Here is a 22419-nt window from a genome sequence, read left to right as displayed (position 1 = left end):
CCAAATGAACACGACTGTTAACAGAGATCTACATTGGCTCTAGTAATATACTGTGTAGCTCTACCTTAGTTAGAGGAAGTCCCGTATTGCATGTATGATTCTACCAGGAAGTACATGTCAGCCTATTGCCTCGAGGAGGACCTGATGGTGACTGGGCAAAAGGTGCAGATGCCAGTGAATAAAAGGGATCTCTCGGAGATATGGAATGGCATCAAACTCAAATGGTGACTTAACACGTACCATTGGATCTGGGATGAGATACGGGAGTATCTCAACATTTTGCGGTACCCCTACACGGAAGGCGATTGCCATTCAACGATAGAAGTAGGAAGGGCCGGGAATGATCAAGTCCCGCCTGGGGTTGTGTTCTGCCTGGTAGTGGGTTGCGGTAGCAACTACCTGCACTTGCGGAAGGTGGGTTTGCTCTTGCCTTAACGCTCCGACATGCCTGCAGAGCATGAAAGGACCTGACTCGCTAGCAGGACCGCCTTGAACAGTAGGATAACTGGTAGTTACTCAGGACTTCGGTCTGGTCGCACAGTGGTAGTATCCCACTCCCTGGGAAACAGGGGTCACACGCTTAAAAGCGTACCAAGGTCGAAGGACACACTTTGAAGATGCACTTAATGCACGTGGACAACTGGGATCCGTATATCGAGAAACAACGGACTAGATGTTTCAACGGTTTCAGTCTTCAAAGTAGACCGATCAGCTGCAGCATGGCATTGTGTCATGTGAAATACGTTGTGGTAGACCACTCCATTTCTAATGTACAGCATGGGCTCCAAGTGAATCCACCAAGAAGACTCACAGGGTTCAAGTTTGGATTTCCGGAGAGCCATTCAACCAACTAAATACCACACAAATTTATGTAAGTTCACGTCAATGTTTTAGGAGAAAGTATTTCCATCAAACTTGAAACCAGAAAGCAATTTCCACACTCGGTTTCAACAGAACGTGGGGGGGGGGGCATGGTAGTTCAGTGGTAGACTCAAATACTATGTGTTAAGTAAAAAGTTTTATTTGTTATCCATCATCATATCATGTATATGATAGCTTTGTTAGTGTTACCGAAAAGTTACATATACGCTGATGTTAGTAGCTCTGCAGTCTAAGCTTATCCTTGCTTATCTGCAAAATAAGGTTTATCTAAATGGAAATGCGTGATGAGTAATGTTGTTGTGATCGCGATCGAGATCTGCTATCTGAGCTTTACAAAGGGAAAAGGCATATTGTCTTGTACGTAATTTGGATTGTCCTTCGTTCCAAAATTAAAGTTGTGGTGAAAGCATCATACATATTGCAGTGATAAACTACGAGTCATGTGGAGCTGCAGTATATTACACGTCAGTGCAGTAGTATATAAGAAGATTCTATACTGAATCTTTTAATTTTACCGAAACAACGTAATCCTTAACTAAATTACATTCCAGTAAGTATTAGTGTTTCTTCGAAGATGGTGCGAGTGCAAAACCGCGAACTTTAATTTTGTATCCTAAGGCCAAACACACATTTGTTTTACACCGTCTTTTTATTAGCTGCACGTACAATTAGAGGGAAAGCACATTGAACCTGTAACCGCTTCTTGGATGCATATTAACATCTGTCATAACTTCGTACTGGCTAGCGATGTCCAATTCACGTAAGGCGTCAAAATGTTATGTTTTCAATTTATAAACTGTATATATGATTCACGATGGTGGATTTCAAAATGGCGGCTTTCATTGTTCTGTATCCTTCCCAATTTCCCTTCACCATTATTACTCCCCTACATTGTTCATTTGGTTATATTTTGCAGTATTTGACATTCATGCGAGAGGATTCCACACTTTTGGACCACCCTGTATACATAACTGCACGTATCGCAGCAGAGGTTCTTCGAATCACTTTCGCAGTGGTTGCAATCGATTTATAAAGGACAAATACGTATAGAACGATAGGCAGACGCCCGTCAACTTCCACTGCTTCGTAATAAACTATTTTTGTCCGCTTTTCCCAAGTGTCCGACCACTGTGCGACGTAGCTTAGTTCTCACTGAACATTTTTATACAAGCCTGACTTTGTACACTTTTAATATAGAAATAGACTGAGGAAGCAGCGTCGAGATTTATATAACCATTGCATGATTGCGAGCAGGCGTGGAAAGCAATCACCTGAGTAGTTACAGATCCCTTTATGAAATCTGGTATGTAACAGTTACAGAATAAAGTAAAACAGTTTTGATCCAGATTGTTTCGTTTATCTCTTTTGGAGGTAGTACTTGAGCTGCCCTGTCTATACAATAACGTAAGACAGTAATAATTTTAATTACAATTTTAGCCCAATACTACATTGCATTTTCTTAAAGTATTTCCATTATTTTGATAACAACCTATACATTTTAGTGCCTCTCACGGTACCTTTTTCAAAACAAGCGAACGAAAATACGAGGGGATATCGTAAAGTTTTAATTATTACCAGAAAGTTATTAAAATATGATTATGAAATTTTGTGTGTTATGTTTGATTTTTATGTGCATGATGTTAAGGAAATTAGCTTCTCATGCTTTTTTTTTTTTTTTTTTTTTTGCAGGGTGTGTCAAAAGTGACCAAAGTGCAAGATGGATAAGATTGAGACTCGCAGTGTGATAAAGTTCCTATATTTGAAGGGTAATAATGCCAGACAAATTCATGACGAGACGAAAGCTGTGTATGGCGATGATTGTCCATTTTATGACACCATTGTAAAATGGAAAAGGAAATTCTAAACTGGTCATCTGTCCCTCATAGACGACCCTCGAAGGTTATCCCTGAAGGACGATGAGGCCACTATGAAGAAAGTGGAATGTTTAATCCTCGAAGACAGACGTGTAACCATTCAAACGATTATGAATGGGACTGGTTTATGGTAGTGTGAGGAAAATTATCCATGACGAACTTCACATCCTGGGTTCCTCGTTTGCTAACACCTTTTTCGAAAGCACCAGCTCATTCATTTCAAGCTGCTGTCGACAAAGCAAGGGCGTGTGACTTCCAGGTACTGTTGTATCCGCCTTATTCTTCCGACCTCGCACCCAGTGACTTTTTCTTGTTTCCCCAAATGAAGAATCCGTTGCGCGGTCGCCATTTTGACAACACAGATGACGTCATTCACAAGGTAAATAAGTGGTTTAAAGCACAATGTGCAGACTTCTATAAGGGCGGTATTGGTAAAGTAAAGGAACGCTGCGAGAAATGTGTAAATCTGGGTGGTGACTACATAGAGAGGGGATGATAATTAAAACTTAACGATATTCCCTCGTAAGGGTTAGACGTCTTTGCCCGTGCATGAAAATGTAGCTCTCTTGAATACGTATACAAAGAGTTTTAGCATTGTAAGAATAACTTCCTACACACGTGCATAGACATTAGCTGTAAAGCTATTATTAACGTTGCATCAAACCTAATTGTAACTAATTGCTGAGAAATTAAGTGTACTTCTTTCTGAATTGCTTCTTAATATACAATCTTACTTCTACAATGTGAAGAGCAAGAAAACAAACAAACAAATGGAAGCATTTCCTTGTTAGCTTTCCTTTTACATCTGTGAGAAACCATAGAAGAAAAAAAGAGAAAATAAAAGGAATATCAAGAACAAACCCTGCAATTAAAACAAATTCATAATAAACCAATCCCCTAAAATCAACTGCAAATACTAGTCTGCGTTGAAACAAATGAACATGAATATATTTGTATTAAGAGTTGCCAACTGGCCAGCACTTCACCGACCTGGCCGGAAATATTGCTGTTATTTTAATTAAGGTCGGTCACCGCTACAAATTTCCTACCAGCCTCTTTGTGACCGGTACTTTGAAATTTGTAATACAGAATAAAACATTGAACATCGAAATTCAACAGTGCCTGTACAAATATAAATTTCCCTTAGAACTCCCGCTTGGTCTAGTGGCTAGCACGCTTGATTTCGGTTCGCGTGGTCCCGGGTTTGATTCCCGGTAGGGGGTTTAGTTGGACGACCAAATTGGTTCGGATTCCACTATAATTAGTAGGTCCACGTCTCCCTTTAGCCTAGAAGGCATAACCGTGGGCGTTAAACTAAATCAAACCAAACTAAAAATTTCCCTTGTATTATACATTAAGCAATATATTTTTTTTTCCTAAATCTATGCCATTTTTTTCATTTATTTAACCCTCCATAGCCCTCGTGGTCAATTGTAACATCAAGGCACGCGCGCGGAGTCTCACTCCGCAATATTTATTAATCTTATTTTAATGTGGATTTTGTTTTGAACCGATATTAAATTATTTAGTATTTTCTTTGCAATGTTTTTGACAATTGCCCACGTATATTTTGCAGCACAAAGTCCTTTAACAGTTCTAAGAAAACTAAAATTCCTCTATCCGCGGAGTATATGCGGTGTGTGGCTCCGCGGCACGTTCTATACGGTGGGTTAACATAAGAAATTTGATAACAATTAAGAATTTCTTGTGTAACGTTGTCAACAACAGAGACAGAAGTGTATAATTTGTCAGAATTGTGCGGCATAAATATAGCGATAAATTTAAATTGTTGGCAAATAACTGTTACGCATTTTGTTAGTACAAAGTTCATTGCATTGTTTAGTTTCACATCCCTGGCTGCTGCATATGTCAAATTTCTTTAAACTTCTAGCTTCCTTCCTTAGGTCTTCTTAAAGCAAATTTCCTGTAGTTGCAGTATTAAGTTTAAAGAGTAAATTTCATTTTGTAATTCCAAAATTGTCACGTAAGGATTAACATACTTTTGTTCATTTGTTTCGACAATTTTAAAGAAATGGCAGTTACTGGCAAGGGCGCCGATCCTGGGGGGCCCGGGCCCCCAAAGCTCATGTGGGCCCCCTATTGTATTTATGAATATACAACATTTGACATAATTTGAATGCAATTTGTCTTAAAATCCTCATATATATACCTTCTGCATCTGAATGCCCCCCCCCCCCCAAATTTACAGAGAAATCGGCGCCCTTGGTTGCTGGTAAGTACAATAAAATGATCAATACGGACTCCAGAATCTCATTTTCAGCACAATGTATCTATTAAGCTTATCAGCCACCTCCTGTACTAAGGATTTGCTGAATACAGGTGCTAATGAACTTTTATCCACGATAGTACATTTCCTTTCCATGCATGGGTCCGAAAAGAGATACTTTACATTTAGGCCTATATCATAGGGAATGTTGAGGGGATTGCCGGTAATATTATTTTACAGAGTTGGCAACCCTAACATCTATTAAGTCATTAATTAACCGTTCTCTTCAGACGTATAATATCGAGAGATGAGGGAATGAAAAACATCCGTTCTAAGCTAGACACCTTCTGGCGCTGCTTCGAGCAAAGTTAACAGCAATGAAGTTATAAAATAAGTTGATTCTATTCGTGTGAATCAATTTCACTAAGGTGTTAGAAAGACTAAGAAAATTAATACCTCCTGTTTTCTTTTATTTTCACAACTCACTTCGTAATAATCAATGTTCAGAAAGAACGTGCTTCTTGCAAGTTGCTCGCTTTGCAGGAACGAAGCTATGAAATTTATTTTTCTTTCTTTCCTATTATAACGAAGTAGGATCTACGTTCTTTTGTGAAAGGGCGTTAACGAAAAACTTACGTTAGTTGACTCGTTTTCAGGCAAACATCTCTCAAAGGACTCGACACGACCCGACAAGAAATGGACTAATACATGTGATGATGCCTGATTTGTATGATATTGTACTATTATTCCTACAAAACACACTCCAGTTTCTTCGTAGATGGTAGATGAAAATGTGACCGTACACAGTTTTCTAGATCAAACCACAATGGATCGATAACAATGCCATGCCGTGGGAGGGAGCGAGCGGCGCGACGGCCCCGGGCGCCGAAGTAAGGGGACGCAAAATTCGGAAGGAAAAAAGAAAAGAAGGAAAGAAAGATAGAAAAAGAGAGAGGAGAAAGTACTTGGAATATTACTATTAATAGTATTTATTTAAACCCTGTTCCTGCTTTATGAAGTCGTCCTATAATGTTACTCATGTTAGGAAAATGCATGTGCACATATATAGGAAGTCTAAAATGGAAGGAAAAAAGTAATAAAAAGTGCTCAAAATCAAGGAAAATCAGGGTTTATTTTTGAAAATTTTCTTACGCTTGGCGCCAACCATGGTGGCTGGACTGTCGACTTCTTTGATATGTACGGAGGCGCCGTCGCATATTCTCGCCCCGGGCGCTGACTTTCCACAGCACGGCACTGCTCGATAATGTTGAGATCCGGGAATTGTGGAACCAAGGAGATATGGAAAGTTCTTGGTCACTCTCCACAAAACATGTTCAGACTGTCCTAGCCGTATGACAGGGAACCCAAAAACTCTTTATAATATCAAACAAGAACATCACGACTTTGCTGGATGAATGCTGCATTTTAGCCTTTTAGGGGTAGGAGACTAGGTATGTTTTCAGGTTTTTCTCATTTCTTTAAGTTTAGAGTCAAATGAAAACACAAAAGCATAAGCATTCATCCACAGTCACAGATACATTTACCAAAAACACAGTTACAAAATGCTTTCTGCACCTTGTACACGTTATTGTTTTTGAAAAGATGCTAAACAACCAGAGAACCCCACCTTGCTCATATACACAATGCCATCTAATATGGTGTAAACGGATCCCCTATTGATGTTCACTTCCTTTGCTAGACAATTAATAGTCACACGTATACCTAAAGTTTATTCAAGGAACGTTCAGTACCTCATGTAAACAAATACACGTGGTGATTGTTTGATTTTATTGGTTAGAGAGCCTTAGAACACCCATGCGGCAGAAGAAAATAGTCCTTGCTTATAAGACTCATTACCAGAATTCCTTAGAATTAGACAACAGAAACAACACTTTATCTAAGAACTAAATTGAATTAATGCAATTAAAGAGAATACGCATGCATTGAAAGTGGTTTTGACCCAACTTTAGCGCGAATTACAGTTAACAATATGGCCACATGCGGGGAATAAGTAAAACATCGACAGGGTACCAGCACGTGCTTCTCGAAAGAAGCGCTGACCGATAGCCAATCATCGGATGACTGGCGGAGTAATACAATTCTGCAATGTTTACATCAGGATCAGAAGGTTCGTTGAATGAACTTTACAAGTACTAGCTTCTCAACTTTAGCCACCACGAATCGGACCGTAGGCGCTGAGGGACGACCTTCTCTTGGATCATCCTTCAGATTTGTGTAACTGTATTTAAATTCTCTCTTCCACTGTTTCACTATCATAAAATGGGTACTCCTGACTCAATACAGCTCTCACCTCATCACGTATCGATTGTGCCGAATTTCCTTAAAGGCTGAGGAACTTAATCATAGCTCGGTATTCAATTTTGTCCAACATGCTGCCGCCGCCTAGTTTTCTAGCTGTGACATCAATTCAACAGGATTTATAAAGACAAAAATTAGTACACACATTAGCGAGATGTCAACCTATTATTGCTGTAAATTTTTATATTAGTATTACAGCTCTATCATGATGAGAGGGTAGGAACTTTCTCGTATTACCCGTGCGCAAAATTACTCTAACCATGGTTAACTCTACACTTCGTTTCGTAGACGAAAGACGAACTTTTAATGTCTAACAATTTTATTGCAGGAACTTGGAACATTTTTCATATTATTGTTTGGATGGTATTTAGTTTAGTTTACTTCAAGTTATTACTTAACACCAGTAACTTGTATGTGGGTGGAAAATATTCAAGAAAGCGTGAGACAAGTTTATGTTGATTTGTTTATCTGTGGTTAGCAGGGACGTACGCAGGGGGTGGGTCCTGAGGGTCCAGACCCCCAGAAATTTTTACTTTTGTATAAATTTAGCCTAATTTTAAGGGTAATTTTAGGAATTTTAATATAAAATACACTCATATTGAGTTTGAACCCCCGAAATAAATTCCTGAGTACGCTACTGGTGATTAGCTATACAAGGAATAACAGTTCCTATCAAACTACATACGTGTGTAGAACGTGTAACATGTATTTGTGATCTGTTTAAAAATACTATATGCTAATAATAAATCTGAGCATATTATTATGACAATGCTGTGACTGTTTTATGGTAATTGCTTTCATGGAACTAGTGTTGTTTCATATTAACTACATACATACATAATTTAGAACTATACTAAATTACAAAACACTGCAAGTAACAGTATAGTACTCACGCATTCGCCATAGCTACAATAGGCTGACCAACATTAAACAATCCACCACTACTTCCAGGCCTTCGTCTACAAGGAAAAATATCAAGTAGGAAATATGATATTTGGTTTAGAAAAGGTGAGATTATATTAAGGTAGTTACTAGGAGCAAGGATAGGAATTAGAAGGAATAATGTATTGCAAGTTTTTTTTCGATGAGCTCTTTTCCTATGTACCTAGGTACATTCATTGTTATTCCAATTGGCAACCATTTAACAGATTAAATATATCTTTCAATGATTTTTCTTATGTCCAAAAATTGGTACAATGATCCAGATTTATGATTATTCAATTGATTATCATTTAATTAATTCAATGTTTCTTTCAATGATTTTTGATCCAAATTTGTTGTTATCCAATTGGCAATCATATAATTCAATGTTTCTTTCAATGATTTTTTTCTTATATCCAAAAATAAGTACAATCATTCAAATTTATTTTTACTCCAATTGGCAGTCATTTAATTCAATGTTTCTTTCAATGATTTTTGATCCATATTCGTTGTTATCTAATTGGCAATCATATAATTCAATTTTTTTTCAATGTTTTTTCTTATATCCAAAAATAACTGCAATGATTCAAATTTATTCCAATTGGCAATCATCTAATTAAGCAATCCACTGTTTTTTTTAATGATTTGTTATATTCAAAAACAAGTACAATGATCCAAATTTATTGTTATTCCAATTATTGGCAATCATTCAATTAATTCAATATTTCTTTCAATGATCTTTGACCCAAATTCGTTGTTATCTAATTGGCAATCATGTAATTCAACTTTCCTTTCAATGATTTCTTTTATATCCAAAAATAAATACAATCATTCAAATTTATTGTTACTCCAATTGACAATCATTTAATTCAATGTTTCTTTCAATGATTTTTGATCCACATTTGTTGTTATCCAATTGGCAATCATATAATTCAATGTTTCTTTCAATGATTTTTTTCTTATATCCAAAAATAAGTACAATGAACCAAATTTTTTTTCCAATTGACAATCACGCAATTCAATTATTTTTTCTTATATCCAAGAATAAGTACAATGATTCAAATTCACTGTCATTCCAATTGGCAATCATTTAATTAATTCAATTTTTATTTCAATGATTGTTTTTCTTATATCCAAAGTCATATTCTGACTGTTACAGTACATATAATTTTCATTTATTTATTTATAACATAACTGTACTTGTAAAATTACAGTAATGTGAATAAACTACGTAGATGAACTCAAGTAAATTTGCTTGAATGAGCCCACTTCCGAGTTCGCTCTGAAATTCTGGTACCGATTTCCCTGTTTTTTCGTGATTGCGTAAGTAACTTTTCTCTAATACGTGACACTATCATTTTTCGTTAGATTTAGAGGGGAAAAAATCTTTTAATCGGCTTCCACCATCCTTATAGCCGTCCAAAGCTCTTCTTTTTTAAAGTCCAGTATACGGTTACTTTTCTTTAGTGTAAATACTTATCATGAGTCAAACTGCTAATAATTTACTCACTCATTTTCTTTCCCCGCTTCACCACGTGAAGATCTGGATAATCCAGCTTCGGAGCCTCTAAACAAAAGAAAAGAATCAAAGAGGAGAAAGGATTATTTTGGGAGAAGGAATAGAAGTTATAACTATAGGAATAAATAAGGATACAGAAAATTAGGTGAACTCTTTTGAGCAGACTGATCAGTCAGCCCGGATTTACCGTGACACTCCCAATTTTTCGCTAGCTGTCCAGTAGTCTAGGCTCTGTCCATAAGAGCTGTAGAAAATTCGGGGATGACAGCAGATCTCTTCAGAACCTGTTAGAGGGTGATCAAGTAATGAAAAAAGTCGAAGGTAACACTTCCGCAACCGGGGCCTTCATTGTGAAATTCAATATTCAAAATGGCGCCCGCGCGCAAGTACCAAATTATATTTGAACTGAAATATCTTCTCACAGAAACAAGTTAGAAACTTCGTTTTTGTACCAAATTAAAGATAATTGATAACAGAAGTACGAAAACTGGATATATTGTTTACATGTTGCCACCATATTTAAAAATAGCGCTTTTTTAGGCCAAAAATTAGTTTTTCTCGTTTCTCTTTTTTCATTTCATGACAAAAAACTATGAAGTTATTAAAAATATGAAAACACAATTCAAACTAATTAAAGGAGCATAATCTTAGCTTTCCATCGTTACCAATATCTTTAGTAGATCTTAAAAAGTGACGGAGCTATTTAAATTTAAGTGGAGCAGGGTTTAGCGTTTTTTGAGCTGTTTAATAAATTACCGGAAAAACACTCACTACGCGCAAAACTTTCAAAGCTATTACTTTTCAACAAATTAAAATAGTCTATTCATTTATCGATAACTTACAGGTAATAGGCTGATGTGTCGTAAGAAATGAAATAATAATGTTATTTCATTTGTCAAATATTATTATTAACATGTTTGTTCATATAATATGTAGCTAATGTTGCAGACTCTAATGTGGACAATGGAATAATAAAAATCCATAGTTGACACCAATATCCTAGACAATGACTATAGAAAACCTTTTTGGCATCTCCCTATCCCGAGACATCTCTTCCTCTGCATCCGTATTAGACGTAAATGCTTGAATCATTTGCCAGAATCGTGACAAATCTTCAGGTAAAACAATGTCGTCTTTCCGAGGGAGAGGAAATGTTATAGCTGCGGCTGAAATTCGCAAGGATATTGTTCTGAATAGACTTAAGGATCTTCAGCGAGGTGCAGAATATGTGTATCATTGTTAAGGACGCATTCTATACGTTATATTCAAACAAGAATGTGTTGTTACGGAAGAAAGAGAACGTAGTGACACTGAGGAGCTGGATCAACGTTCAATAAAATCTCAATCTGAGCCAATGACAAAGAAAAAATGAGAGTAGATATTCCAGTTCGACAATCGCCATCTTCAAACAAGAAAGCAAGAAATGTTTTATGGGTAGTATGTGGGAAAGAGAAACACAACGGAATTAAACAAAAGTACAGAATATGTGAATCAAATAGTGCAACTACATTTTTATCCGCAAACTTGTTCTTTAAAGATAGCGGATTTACGGGAACTTGTGACTTAGAGGATGGATTACCTGTTTTCGGGGCAGATCTCTATTATCATAAGGCCTGTCTTGAGCACTATCTTCTGAAGTTCAATAAATATTCACAGAAATCAGATAGCACAACTACCGAGTCTAATAAAACTAATAAAAGGGAGAGAAAATGTTATAGCTGCGGCTGAAATTCGCAAGGATATTGTTCTGAATAGACTTAAGGATCTTCAGCGAGGTGCAGAATATGTAGTAGTAGTCCCCGACGTATATCTAGTCGAGTCAGCAAAAATTCCTCGATTCTGATTGGCTGAGAGAGGTCACGTGACGTTAGGCCCCGCCCACGCGGGAAATTCAAATTTTCAGGTCACGTGGTATGACGTCATGAGTCACCCTGCGGGGAAATCCCTCATTCTCTTTTATGACCGGGATTTTTGAAATTTGTTCCCTTTTACGGGTAAGATGTGTGATTCTGATTGGTTGACAAATGTCACATGATCTTAGACCCTGCGATATTTGAAAATTCGTTCCCTTTTACGGGTAAGATGAATTCTTTGGTACCACGATGCTAGAGGTCACGTGATCTTAAGCCCTGGGATTTTTAAAATTCGTTCCCTTTTTATGGGTAAGATGAGTCCTTTGGTACCTCGATGCTGATTGGCCGACAGAGGTCACGTGATCTTAGATCCGCCACACACCCCATGAGTGAAATATAGAGCGATATGTCGGTGATCCTGGATTTTAGAATTTTGTTCCCTTTTATGGTTATCCTTAAAGTTCCCATGAAGGGTTCAACCTCCTCCTTAAATAACCCTTTTTTGGTATCATGATATTGTACTGAAGTTTACATTAAATATTATCGTTCTCTTTGACAGATAAGATGATTACCAGCTTTTTTACCTTGGTGGAGATCATGTCCTTGAATTAGTAGCCTATGTCTCTGGAAGTAACAATGGTGAAAGAGAGGTGTCGCTTGTAGATTTCTTATAACACATTGTTGTGAGTTTAAGCGATTTTTTAAACGCTCAGTAAGCGCTTCATTAATGGAAACAGTGTTGCCAGATTTTTTTCTACCTAAACTGCTCCGATTCTTTTCGAAACGGTTCCGCAGAGTACAAGAAATTTTAAACTAAAAAATTTTTCGAACTAAAAAAATTTTTGTAACTAAAAAAAATTTTAAACAAAAATTTTCAAACAAAAAATTTTCGAACTAAAAAATTTGAAACAAAAATTTCAAAAAAATTCGAACTAAAAAATTTAAACTAAAAACTTTCGAACTAAATTTTCAAATCAAAAAATTTTCGAACTAAAAGGAATTTAAAAATTTTCGAACCCAAAAAAAATCGAACTAAAAAAATTAAAAATTTTTCGAAAAATATTTTAAACTGAAAACTTTCGAACTAAATTTTAAAATCAAAATTTTTCGAACTAAAAATTTTAAAAAAATTTCGAACCAATTTTAAAAACAAGTTTCGAACTAAAGATGTAAACCACATTTGAAAATTTTCAAATTAAAAATTTTTCGAACTAAATTAAAAATCAAATTTTGGACACTAAAAAAATTCTTTAATTATTTTTTCGAACAAAATCGTGTAAACCAAATCTTGAATATATTTTTCACCTTAAATTTTCAAGATTACCATGATTTGAAAACAAGTGTTTAGGGTTTCAAGAAATAATAAAACATATTTTTTTTTCAACTTGTTGTATTTAACGAAAGGTATGTGGTCTTCCTATACATGTTTATTAACATAATAAATACAGGATCTAGTTAATGAATATATTGGACGCGTCATCATCTTCGAATCTTGTAGCCGTATCCTGTAAAGAAAAAAGAAGAAACGACGGATTAATTTAAGAATTTCTTTTTTTTCTGAAACAATAAAAATGAGTCAATATTGATAAGAGAGAAATAAAACTTACTCGTAAATGATGGATCTGTTTAGGTTCATCTTCCTCCTCGGGTACAGGATCACTGCATTTTTTTCACCGATGGATGTTTATGAACTCTTCTGGGTACTGCATTTTTCTTGGTGTTGCTCCTTTATGGTCAAGGTTCCTCCTTCGGTACGAGATGACTACATTTCTTCCACTGATGGTTGTGTTGATGGTTTATGAACTCTTGTGGGTACTTCATTTTCTTCTTGGTGTTGCTGCTTTGTGGTTAAGGAGTGGAAAAAAGGAAAAGGAAAAAAAGAAATGGCGGCCTTATTGGGTATTTACAGTTTTTTCTTCTTCATCTTCTTTTTCCAGTTCCATCTTCTGTTTTTTAACGTACCCGTACGGAACCGTATCATAAGAATTGAATTCTTTAAATCGACGTTTTGTGTACTGGATACTGTACATTTTTTCTTCTTTGCGTGTGACGATGGTATGGTCTTTGGTCCTGCATATCTTATGGGGGATAGTGATGGTGACTTGTCCACGGCATTGATTTGTAATCATTTCTTTTAGCGTATTGAAATTTAATTGTTGTCCTGCATTGTAATTTAATGTAAATCCTCTAATTTTGCATATGTAACTGGTGACGTTGGTATCCGGATTGTATATTTCTAGGCTGTAATTTTTTGGTCCTCCACTGACAAATGTCTTGATGTATGCTCGTGGTCCGTAAGACTCCATCTCGTCCGATAAGCATCCCAAGTACGTTGAAGGTTCAATGGTTGGCTCCCCGGGCTTCTCCGTAAATATTACAGAATCCGTGTCGAAATATAAAACACGTTCCTGCAACATTTCCAGGTACTTGTACAGTTCCAGACGTGCCTGACATGTTGTAAATGCACCTAACACGACATTGGTGTTTCGGTTTTGAACAGGCACATGTTCATTGTACTCCCAGAACGCATACAACATCGTATCATTGATGGGTACAATTTGATGGAGTTTAATGTCGGGGGAAGTGAGTTTTTCATAAAATTCTTCCGGCCGATCAATAATTGTGGTCTGGCTAAAGTTTGATCTTTCCGAAAGTTTTCCCCAAAGAGCATTAAGACAAAGCTTAGATAAACTTCTTCGTGTAGGATTATTTTCAATTTTGGACGGATCCAATGCAATACCTTCACGCTCCAGGACGGTTTGTATGAATTTTGATTTGTCTTCTTCGGTCACACAGGAACTGGGCCAGCCAGACGCTTCCATTTTTGATTTTAAAAATGTATTGATATATTCCGTGAACAAGCCACCTGTTTTCGTGATGGGATCATATTGTTCAATGTCATAATCCCAAATTTCAAAAATTTCCACTGGTTGATATCCCAATTCTATTGCTTTCTGGATTTCATATGATACCCATGTTCCAGTGAGGCATCGCTCCTGATCGTTGTGCGTACACGTTGCTGTAGGGTCTGGGTTCATTTCTTCGGCACACGCAGCACACAGTGGAAAGAGTAGTTTCTTGTTACATCGGTAAGGCAGGAGACCATGATAAAGATGGCGACTTGGTAATATCGTCATTTTGATTAGACCATTGACTTTATTTATTGGTGGTATATTTTCATCACCCTGTAGATAAATTCGTGGATGGCCTACAGGGTATTTAGCACACTTATTTACATAAGGATAAAGCGAGACAATATCGAAATATTTTATTACTTCCCCCGCTTTTTCGTCGACTTGGTGGTACAATTTCACGCAATTGGTCCTTCCTCCAAAAAAGCTATCTCTTGGATTTAATGGTCTGCGGTTCATGTACGGGTGATTCTTCAGATACGTCGCCATTGCAGGATTTTGTTTTAAGAACTGATTAAATTCGCACTCCCACATTTCATGTACAATGTACCCCAATTCACGCAGTCTTGCATTTTTGCGTTGTGTTCGTTCATAACGGAATTCCATGGTGTCTTCTGGATTGCTGTAGATGGGCTGATTACGGCCTGTAGTAAAACATACTTTACACCCGTGGTAAAAGCAGCCGGCATGCTCGTAGACGTGCTCCTCTAACGTCTCAGGATCTTGGTAGTAACCATCAACATGGAATCCCGCAATAAACACTTCTTTTTGTCGGGCCGCATGTAAGATTTGTTTTTCTTCGGTTTTTTCAATGTAGGCCAGCCATTGCATTGCAGCGATCGATTGGGTACTTCTCCATCGATAGCCATGTGCCGGTAGAATTCCTATGGTGTTGGGTTTAAGGAAATTCCGGCGGAATACTAAATTGGAAGCACTGGCAATCGTGATCGTCTCCAAGAAGGGATTCACTTTGGTTTCTGTTTCAAATGACGTCATAAACGAAACGCATGCTTGTCGCAGTACATTGACATCTTGAATACAATACTTGAGAATTTCTTTCTGGAAATCAAACGTGTCATTACGATGATCGTTGTACCACTGCATGAACTTGTTCCTGTCTTCGACGGCCATTTCATCTGCACCATAATACTTCGTTTCTGGAAGTGGTCCAATATACGATTGATTCTCCTTGGTGTTGAAGAAATGCGGGAAGTAGCCTTTGGTTGCGGGTAAATTGAACGCTTTTGACAATTTACTTAATGCCATAGGTAGGAAGTTCAACGAGTCAATGAACGTCAGATTATTCAAGGTTAAACTCAGTATCTTGGTCCCATTTAATATGACGTCAGGTCTCCATTGACATTGTTCTACCATAGCCTTTAAAATAAAATGTCCATCGTATCCCTTAGCATTGTGCGCGACACAGAAAATCCTATTTATATTGGGACGCCGTTCCCGCAAGTACTGGAGAAAATTATAAACTGGATCCTCTCCTTGGAAAATATGCTGGCGCTGACCACACGTACTGCAAGACTGCTGGATATTATTGTTTTCAACACATGCATAACATACTTGTTGTGCAACCAATAAATTTGGAATGTGTACATACGTATTATCGCCAATATTCGTGTCCTGCATAGATTCTATATCATAGAATATCAACAAGGCTTTCTTTGCGTGCATGAGTGAAGGAACACCAGGTTTCAAGCATTGTCGATCGGGAAGCATAAAACATTGATGTGATCCCGGAACAATCTTCTTACAAACATTGCAAAAGATCTCATTACAATCATGATGTCGTTGTCCTGTATGCACAAAAGAATAAACTCTGTAACATCTAGTACATTGCTTCACCATTTTGCATACAGGTTCCCCTTGATGATATACAATATTACGATGATTGTTAAAACATTGTTCGCCGTAAAATTGACGATTGCAGTCTTTGCATAATATCAGCGTTTGGTTCTTGTCGCATAGGGGTCTCTGTAGACATTTGGAGCACGTTACAGGACAATTTTTCACATGTTCATTGCGTTTACTATACTTTTTATGGCACGCCTCACAGTAGAAATTGGTTGCAAAACAAGCAGTTAAGGATTGGATGATGTCAAAATGGCCAGCCAAACAAATTAAATTTATGGGAGTGCGATTTTCGTCGTTGGGCCCCTCGTACATGATGTCATGGCCTGTGAAACTGGTATACACTGTAATTTTATATTCTTTGAGGTATGCCTGGAATTGTCGAATTTCATTTACACTGGCACCATGATCCAAATTCACTCCTGCATTTGAACATAACGCATCCACTTCTTGGTCCACAATACATTTTGTTTGATATTGATACTGCTTATGTCGTTTCATATCTACATTCTTGTATTTTTTCAGGCCAATAGCAATAACAAGGGCGTACGCCAGGCACCTTGAATCTTGATTTTTTACACGTACAATCCCTCGCTTGCAACGTAATAATTCTTCATTTTGAAGTACTCCTTGCCGCAAACCGCCATAGCCACGTGGAATATCGACACGATGAAAATGCACGGTGAATGGCTCGTGCAGGAGAAACGCATTGTTACTTTGTAACACTCTTTCGAATGAGGCCCACATCGTTTCCAGTGTCAAGTTTCGTGCTTGGCGAAAACTCACCCAAAACGGTTTATTCGTATTCCGTGGCGATATTACTGATAAACCAACCATCGCCTCATCGTCGACATTGGCTAACAAATGGTCCAGCATTGCTTGGAAACTGTTGTGTACATACTGTATGATATCGGTTCCTACGGGTGGTGCGTTGAATTGAATTTCGAGCATTCTACCTTCAATGTTAAATCGTCTATAATGGCGAGTGATTTCATTGCGAACAGTAAAACCCGATTCGGCCATGTTAATAAAAGGAGAAAACAAACAAACAGGTACGGTAAAACAAATATGTAATGTGGGGAAAAAAGGAATTATGCAGCGTGAATTTACTACAAAAGAAAAGAAGAAAGAAAAATCTTAATCACCTGATAAACAGGAAATCATAACGTTCATGATAAATTCTTAACTAAGCAATTCATGTAAAGGTCCTGAGTTTGATTCCCTGTCGGTGACGTTCAGAATCTCATTATGAAAGCACGTGTACTAGAAATCAAAGTTTTTTTTTTAAATAATTATGTTACTGAAATGAGTGTTTTATTGCTGTCAAACTCGAGAGCATTACATCAGCATGTAACTGACCTACCATTCTATAGTGATAAAAAGAATGCATGAATGAATGTTTCATCAGTGCTGAGATGTGATAAAGTACGCGTAAGCATTTTTTCTACTCACAACGACCTTTAAATGATGCGTTTGCAAGTTGAAGAGACTCATCGAACATTAACGATACACATACGTAATTGTCGAAACAAAATCTGTATAGCGTATTTTTTTTATTATTATTGTGACTAAGCGGTTAGCGTACATGGTTCGGACGTGGAAGGTCCTGGTTCAAGCCTCGGTGGGTTTGCTTTCCACGTCGGGGCATGTCAAGCCTTTTCTGTAATTTAATATTCTCACGCGTTATCATATATTCTTTTCAAAACTAAGCTAAATGGTTGACGTGCACACCTCATAATACATAAACGTACATAAATCGTCTATAATGACGAGTGATTTCATTGCGAACAGTAAAACCCGATTGGACCATGATTAAAAAATGAAAACAAACAAACAGGTACGGTAAAACAAATATGTAATGGGAAAAAAGGAATTGAGCAGCGTGAATTTGAGTTGATTTTTTGATTTTTTAGTTTAGCGTCCCTTTCAGTAGCGAGGCTATATGAGACGTGGACCTACTGATTAACGTGGAATCCGAACCACATGAGCTCCCCGCCGGGAATCGAACCCTGGTCTCCCACGCCAAAGGTACGTATGCTAACCGCTTAGCCCAGGAAATCATAACATTCATGATAAATTCTTAACTAAGCAATTCATGTAAAGGTCCTGAGTTTGGTTCCTGGCGGTGACGTTCAGAATCTCATTATGAAAGCACGTGTACTAAAAATCAAAGTTTTTTAAAAAATAATTATGTTACTGAAATGTGTGTTTTATTGCTGTCAAACTCGAGAGCATTACATCAGCATGTAACTGACCTACCATTCTATAGTGATAAAAAAAAGAATGTATGAATGAATGTTTCAACAGTACTGAGATGTGACAAAGTACGCGTAAGCATTTTTTCTACTCACAACGACCTTTAAATGATGCGTTTGCAAGTTGAAGAGATTCACCAACCATTAACGTTATACATACGTAATTGTCAAAACAAAATCTGTATAGCGTAAATCTTTTAACCAAATATTCATGCTCTCTTTTTTACTTAAGCGGTTAGCGTACATGCTTCTAACGTGGAAGGTCCTGGTTCAATCCTCGGTGGGTTTGCTTTCCACATCGGATCGCTGTCAAGTCTTTTCTGAAATTTAATATTCTCATGCGTTATCATACATTCTTTTCAAAACTAAGCTAAATGGTTGACGTACACGCCTCTGGCCTTGGTTCAATCCCGGGCGGTTGCTCGAATATCACGTTAAGTTGAAGGGGCCGCTAATGCTTTTAAAGGGAATCGAACCATATTATTCTCAGACATAGTTTTTAATATTCTGTAATGCATTCTTTTCAAAACTAAGCGCACACATTTTTCTGGCCATGGTTCAATTCCCGACGGGTGCTCGCTGAAGGGACGCTAAACCATATCATTATCGTGCTTACTTCTAATGTGTGGAGGTTCCTGATTCGTACTCCCACTTTCCCATTCCACTAATTTCTTCATAGTCTAAATATTTCGTACTAAAAGTAAAACAGTGTATGAGTGATCCACCCCCACAAATATAAAATAAAAATGATTTTCGAATCTTGTGTGAAAAATAAAATCTCACTGAACTTACCTCAAATTCAATGAACACAAAGTCGGTGCAGTAAAGCTTAAATGAAGACACTTCTAAAAAAGCAGATCTTCTTCACTTCACAGTTGAGAGCGATGTAGGATTTGAAAAATGAAATTTAGATTTTTATTTAGGTCGTTGTGAAAACGGTCACCGTCAGCCAATCAGAAACGAGGAAATTTATAAAATGACATCACAACGAACCAATCAAAACGCTCGCTGCTTTTGTCATGAATCACGAACCAAAACGATGTGTAACAATCGATCGTGACGTCATTCACGTTTCTCAATAGTTACAACATCTAGTATCGCAATTCCGATGCCAATTCCCTTCTGCCAGGATCATGTCACTACTTGTCGTAACTGTGACGACATTTCATTTTCCTCATATTCCATACGAGAATGTCAATGTTTGCTTTTTTTCCATGAATCATGCTGACACGTTCGTAGTAAAACAAAAAGTAATGCGATCCGCTGACGTTTGCATTTTTTCAATCATATGTGCTTCTATGTCGTCACACAAAGAAGTCTATCAGCATTTTATTTTAATCCACGAACGGAAGCGTTACACTGTCAGATTTATTTTCTTAAAGTGTATGTGTATCCTTTTCAAGGACCATGGTTCGAAACCCACCAAGCATAATTAAATCCGAATTCATTCATAGCTAAGCGGTTAGGATACACATCTTTGGTTTGAAAGACCTGAGTTCGATTCCTGGAGAAACATTTCTTAGGATTTTTCTAAACTTGGTTTCAATTTCTAGTTCGAAAATTTTAAAAGTTTAGTTCGATAAAAAGTTTGATTTGAGAAGCGTTACACTGTCAGATTTATTTTCTTAAAGTTTATGTGTATCCTTTTCAAGGACCATGGTTCGAAACCCACCAAGCATGATTAAATCCGAATTCATTTAAGCGGTTAGGATACACATCTTTGGTTTGAAAGACCTGAGTTCGATTCCTGGAGAAACATTTCTTAGGATTTTTCTAAAACTTGGTTTAAATTTCTAGTTCGAAAATTTTAAAAGTTTAGTTCGATAAAAAGTTTGATTTGAGAAGCGTTACACTGTCAGATTTATTTTCTTAAAGTATATGTGTATCCTTTTCAAGGACCATGGTTCGAAACCCACCAAGATCGATTAAAACCGAATTCATTTAAGCGGTTAGCATACACATCTTTGGTTTGAAAGACCTGAGTTCGATTCCTGGAGAAACATTTCTTAGGATTTTTCTAAAACTTGGTTTAAATTTCTAGTTCGAAAATTTTAAAAGTTTAGTTCGATAAAAAGTTTGATTTGAGAAGCGTTACACTGTCAGATTTATTTTCTTAAAGTATATGTGTATCCTTTTCAAGGACCATGGTTCGAAACCCACCAAGATCGATTAAAACCGAATTCATTTAAGCGGTTAGCATACACATCTTTGGCTTGAAAGACCTGAGTTCGATTCCTGGAGAAACATTTCTTAGGATTTTTCTAAAACTTGGTTTAAATTTCTAGTTCGAAAATTTTAAAAGTTTAGTTCGATAAAAAGTTTGATTTGAGAAGCGTTACACTGTCAGATTTATTTTCTTAAAGTATATGTGTATCCTTTTCAAGGACCATGGTTCGAAACCCACCAAGATCGATTAAAACCGAATTCATTTAAGCGGTTAGCATACACATCTTTGGTTTGAAAGACCTGAGTTCGATTCCTGGAGAAACATTTCTTAGGATTTTTCTAAAACTTGGTTTAAATTTCTAGTTCGAAAATTTTAAAAGTTTAGTTCGATAAAAAGTTTGATTTGAAAATTTTTAGATGTGATTTACATCTTTAGTTCGAAACTTTTGTTTTAAAAAATGTTTTAGTTCTACAAAATTTTGTTTCAATTTTTTTAGTTCGAAATTTTTTTTGGGTTCGAAAATTTTTTGTTTGAAACTTTTTTGTTTCAAAATTTTTAGTTCGAAAATTTTTTGTTTGAAAATTTAGTTACAATTTTTTTTAGTTCGAAAAAATTTTTAGTTTAAAATTTCTTGCACTCTGCGGAACCGTTTCGAAAAGAATCGGAGCAGTTTCGGTAAAAAAAAAAAAAAAATCTGGCAACACTGTTTCCATAATTGAAGCGCTTACTGAGCGTTTAAAAAATCGCTTAAACTCACAACAATGTGTTATAAGAAATCTACAAGCGACAACCCTCTTTCACCATTGTTACTTCCAGAGACATAGGCTACTAATTCAAGGACAGGATCTCCATCAAGGTAAGAATCATCTTATCTGCCAAAGAGAACGATAATATTTAATGTAAACTTCAGTACAATATCATGATACCAAAAAAGGGTTATTTAAGGAGGAGGTTGAACCCTTCATGGGAACTTTACGCATAACCATTAAAAAAAAAAATCCCGGTCTAGGATGGATCGCCGTCATAGCACTCTGAATGTCTAGCATTGGGGGTGGGGGCTAAGATCATGTGACTTCTATCCACCAATCAACATCGCGGTACCAAAACACGCATCTTACACATAAAATAAAACAAATAAGTGAGGGGTTTTCCCATGTAATCTGTTCACCGTGTGGCGGGTCTAAGATCATGTGACCTCTGTCGACCAATCAGAATCGAGGTACCAAAGTATACATCAGAAAGGACACCCTAATTTCAAAAATCCTTGGACCTAAAATCACGTGATCTCTATCATCCAATCAGAATCAAGGTACCAAAGCACTTATCTTACACGTAAAAGGAAACGAATTAGTGATGGATTTCCTCGCAAGGGTAAAACATGACGTCATACCATGTGACCTGTTCACCGTGTGGCGGGTCTAAGATCATGTAACCTCTGTCGGCCAATCAGAATCGAGGTACCAAAGCACTCATCAAAGAGGATACCCAAATTTCAAAACCCAGGGTCTAAGATCATGTGACCGCTATCAACCAATCAAATTCAAGGTACCAAACCACTCATCTTACCCATAAAAGGGAACGAATTTTAAAAATCCCAGGGCCTAAGATCACGTGACCTCTGTCAGCCAAT

The 22419-nt window shown here is 36.9% G+C and overlaps 2 protein-coding genes across 6 annotated transcripts in view; both read right to left on the bottom strand.

Moving 5' to 3' along the window:
• The window catches only part of LOC145669542 (uncharacterized), a 505866-nt gene that overhangs the window by 319385 nt on the left and 164062 nt on the right, over positions 1-22419 (bottom strand). The window lies entirely within an intron of this gene.
• Positions 12974-16315, bottom strand: LOC145670567 (uncharacterized). The gene is made up of 2 exons (XM_081739370.1): positions 13203-16315; positions 12974-13100 (listed from the first exon to the last, which is right to left on the bottom strand). Exon 1 carries the CDS (start codon positions 16233-16235, stop codon positions 13488-13490), a length of 2748 nt encoding a protein of 915 aa, XP_081595496.1. The 5' UTR covers positions 16236-16315; the 3' UTR covers positions 12974-13100; positions 13203-13487.

This window comes from Thermobia domestica, chromosome 14 (assembly GCF_964235325.1).
Source record: "Thermobia domestica chromosome 14, izTheDome1.hap1.1, whole genome shotgun sequence".
Taxonomy (NCBI): Eukaryota; Metazoa; Arthropoda; class Insecta; order Zygentoma; family Lepismatidae; genus Thermobia; species Thermobia domestica.
The sequence above is the reverse complement of the archived record's forward strand: the minus strand, read 5'-3'. Positions and strand labels throughout refer to the sequence as shown.

What these genes read in the sequence shown, in the direction of transcription:
- LOC145670567 (XM_081739370.1), bottom strand. Translation starts at nt 16,235, where the DNA reads ATGCTTCCCGATCGACAATGCTTGAAACCTGGTGTTCCTTCACTCATG.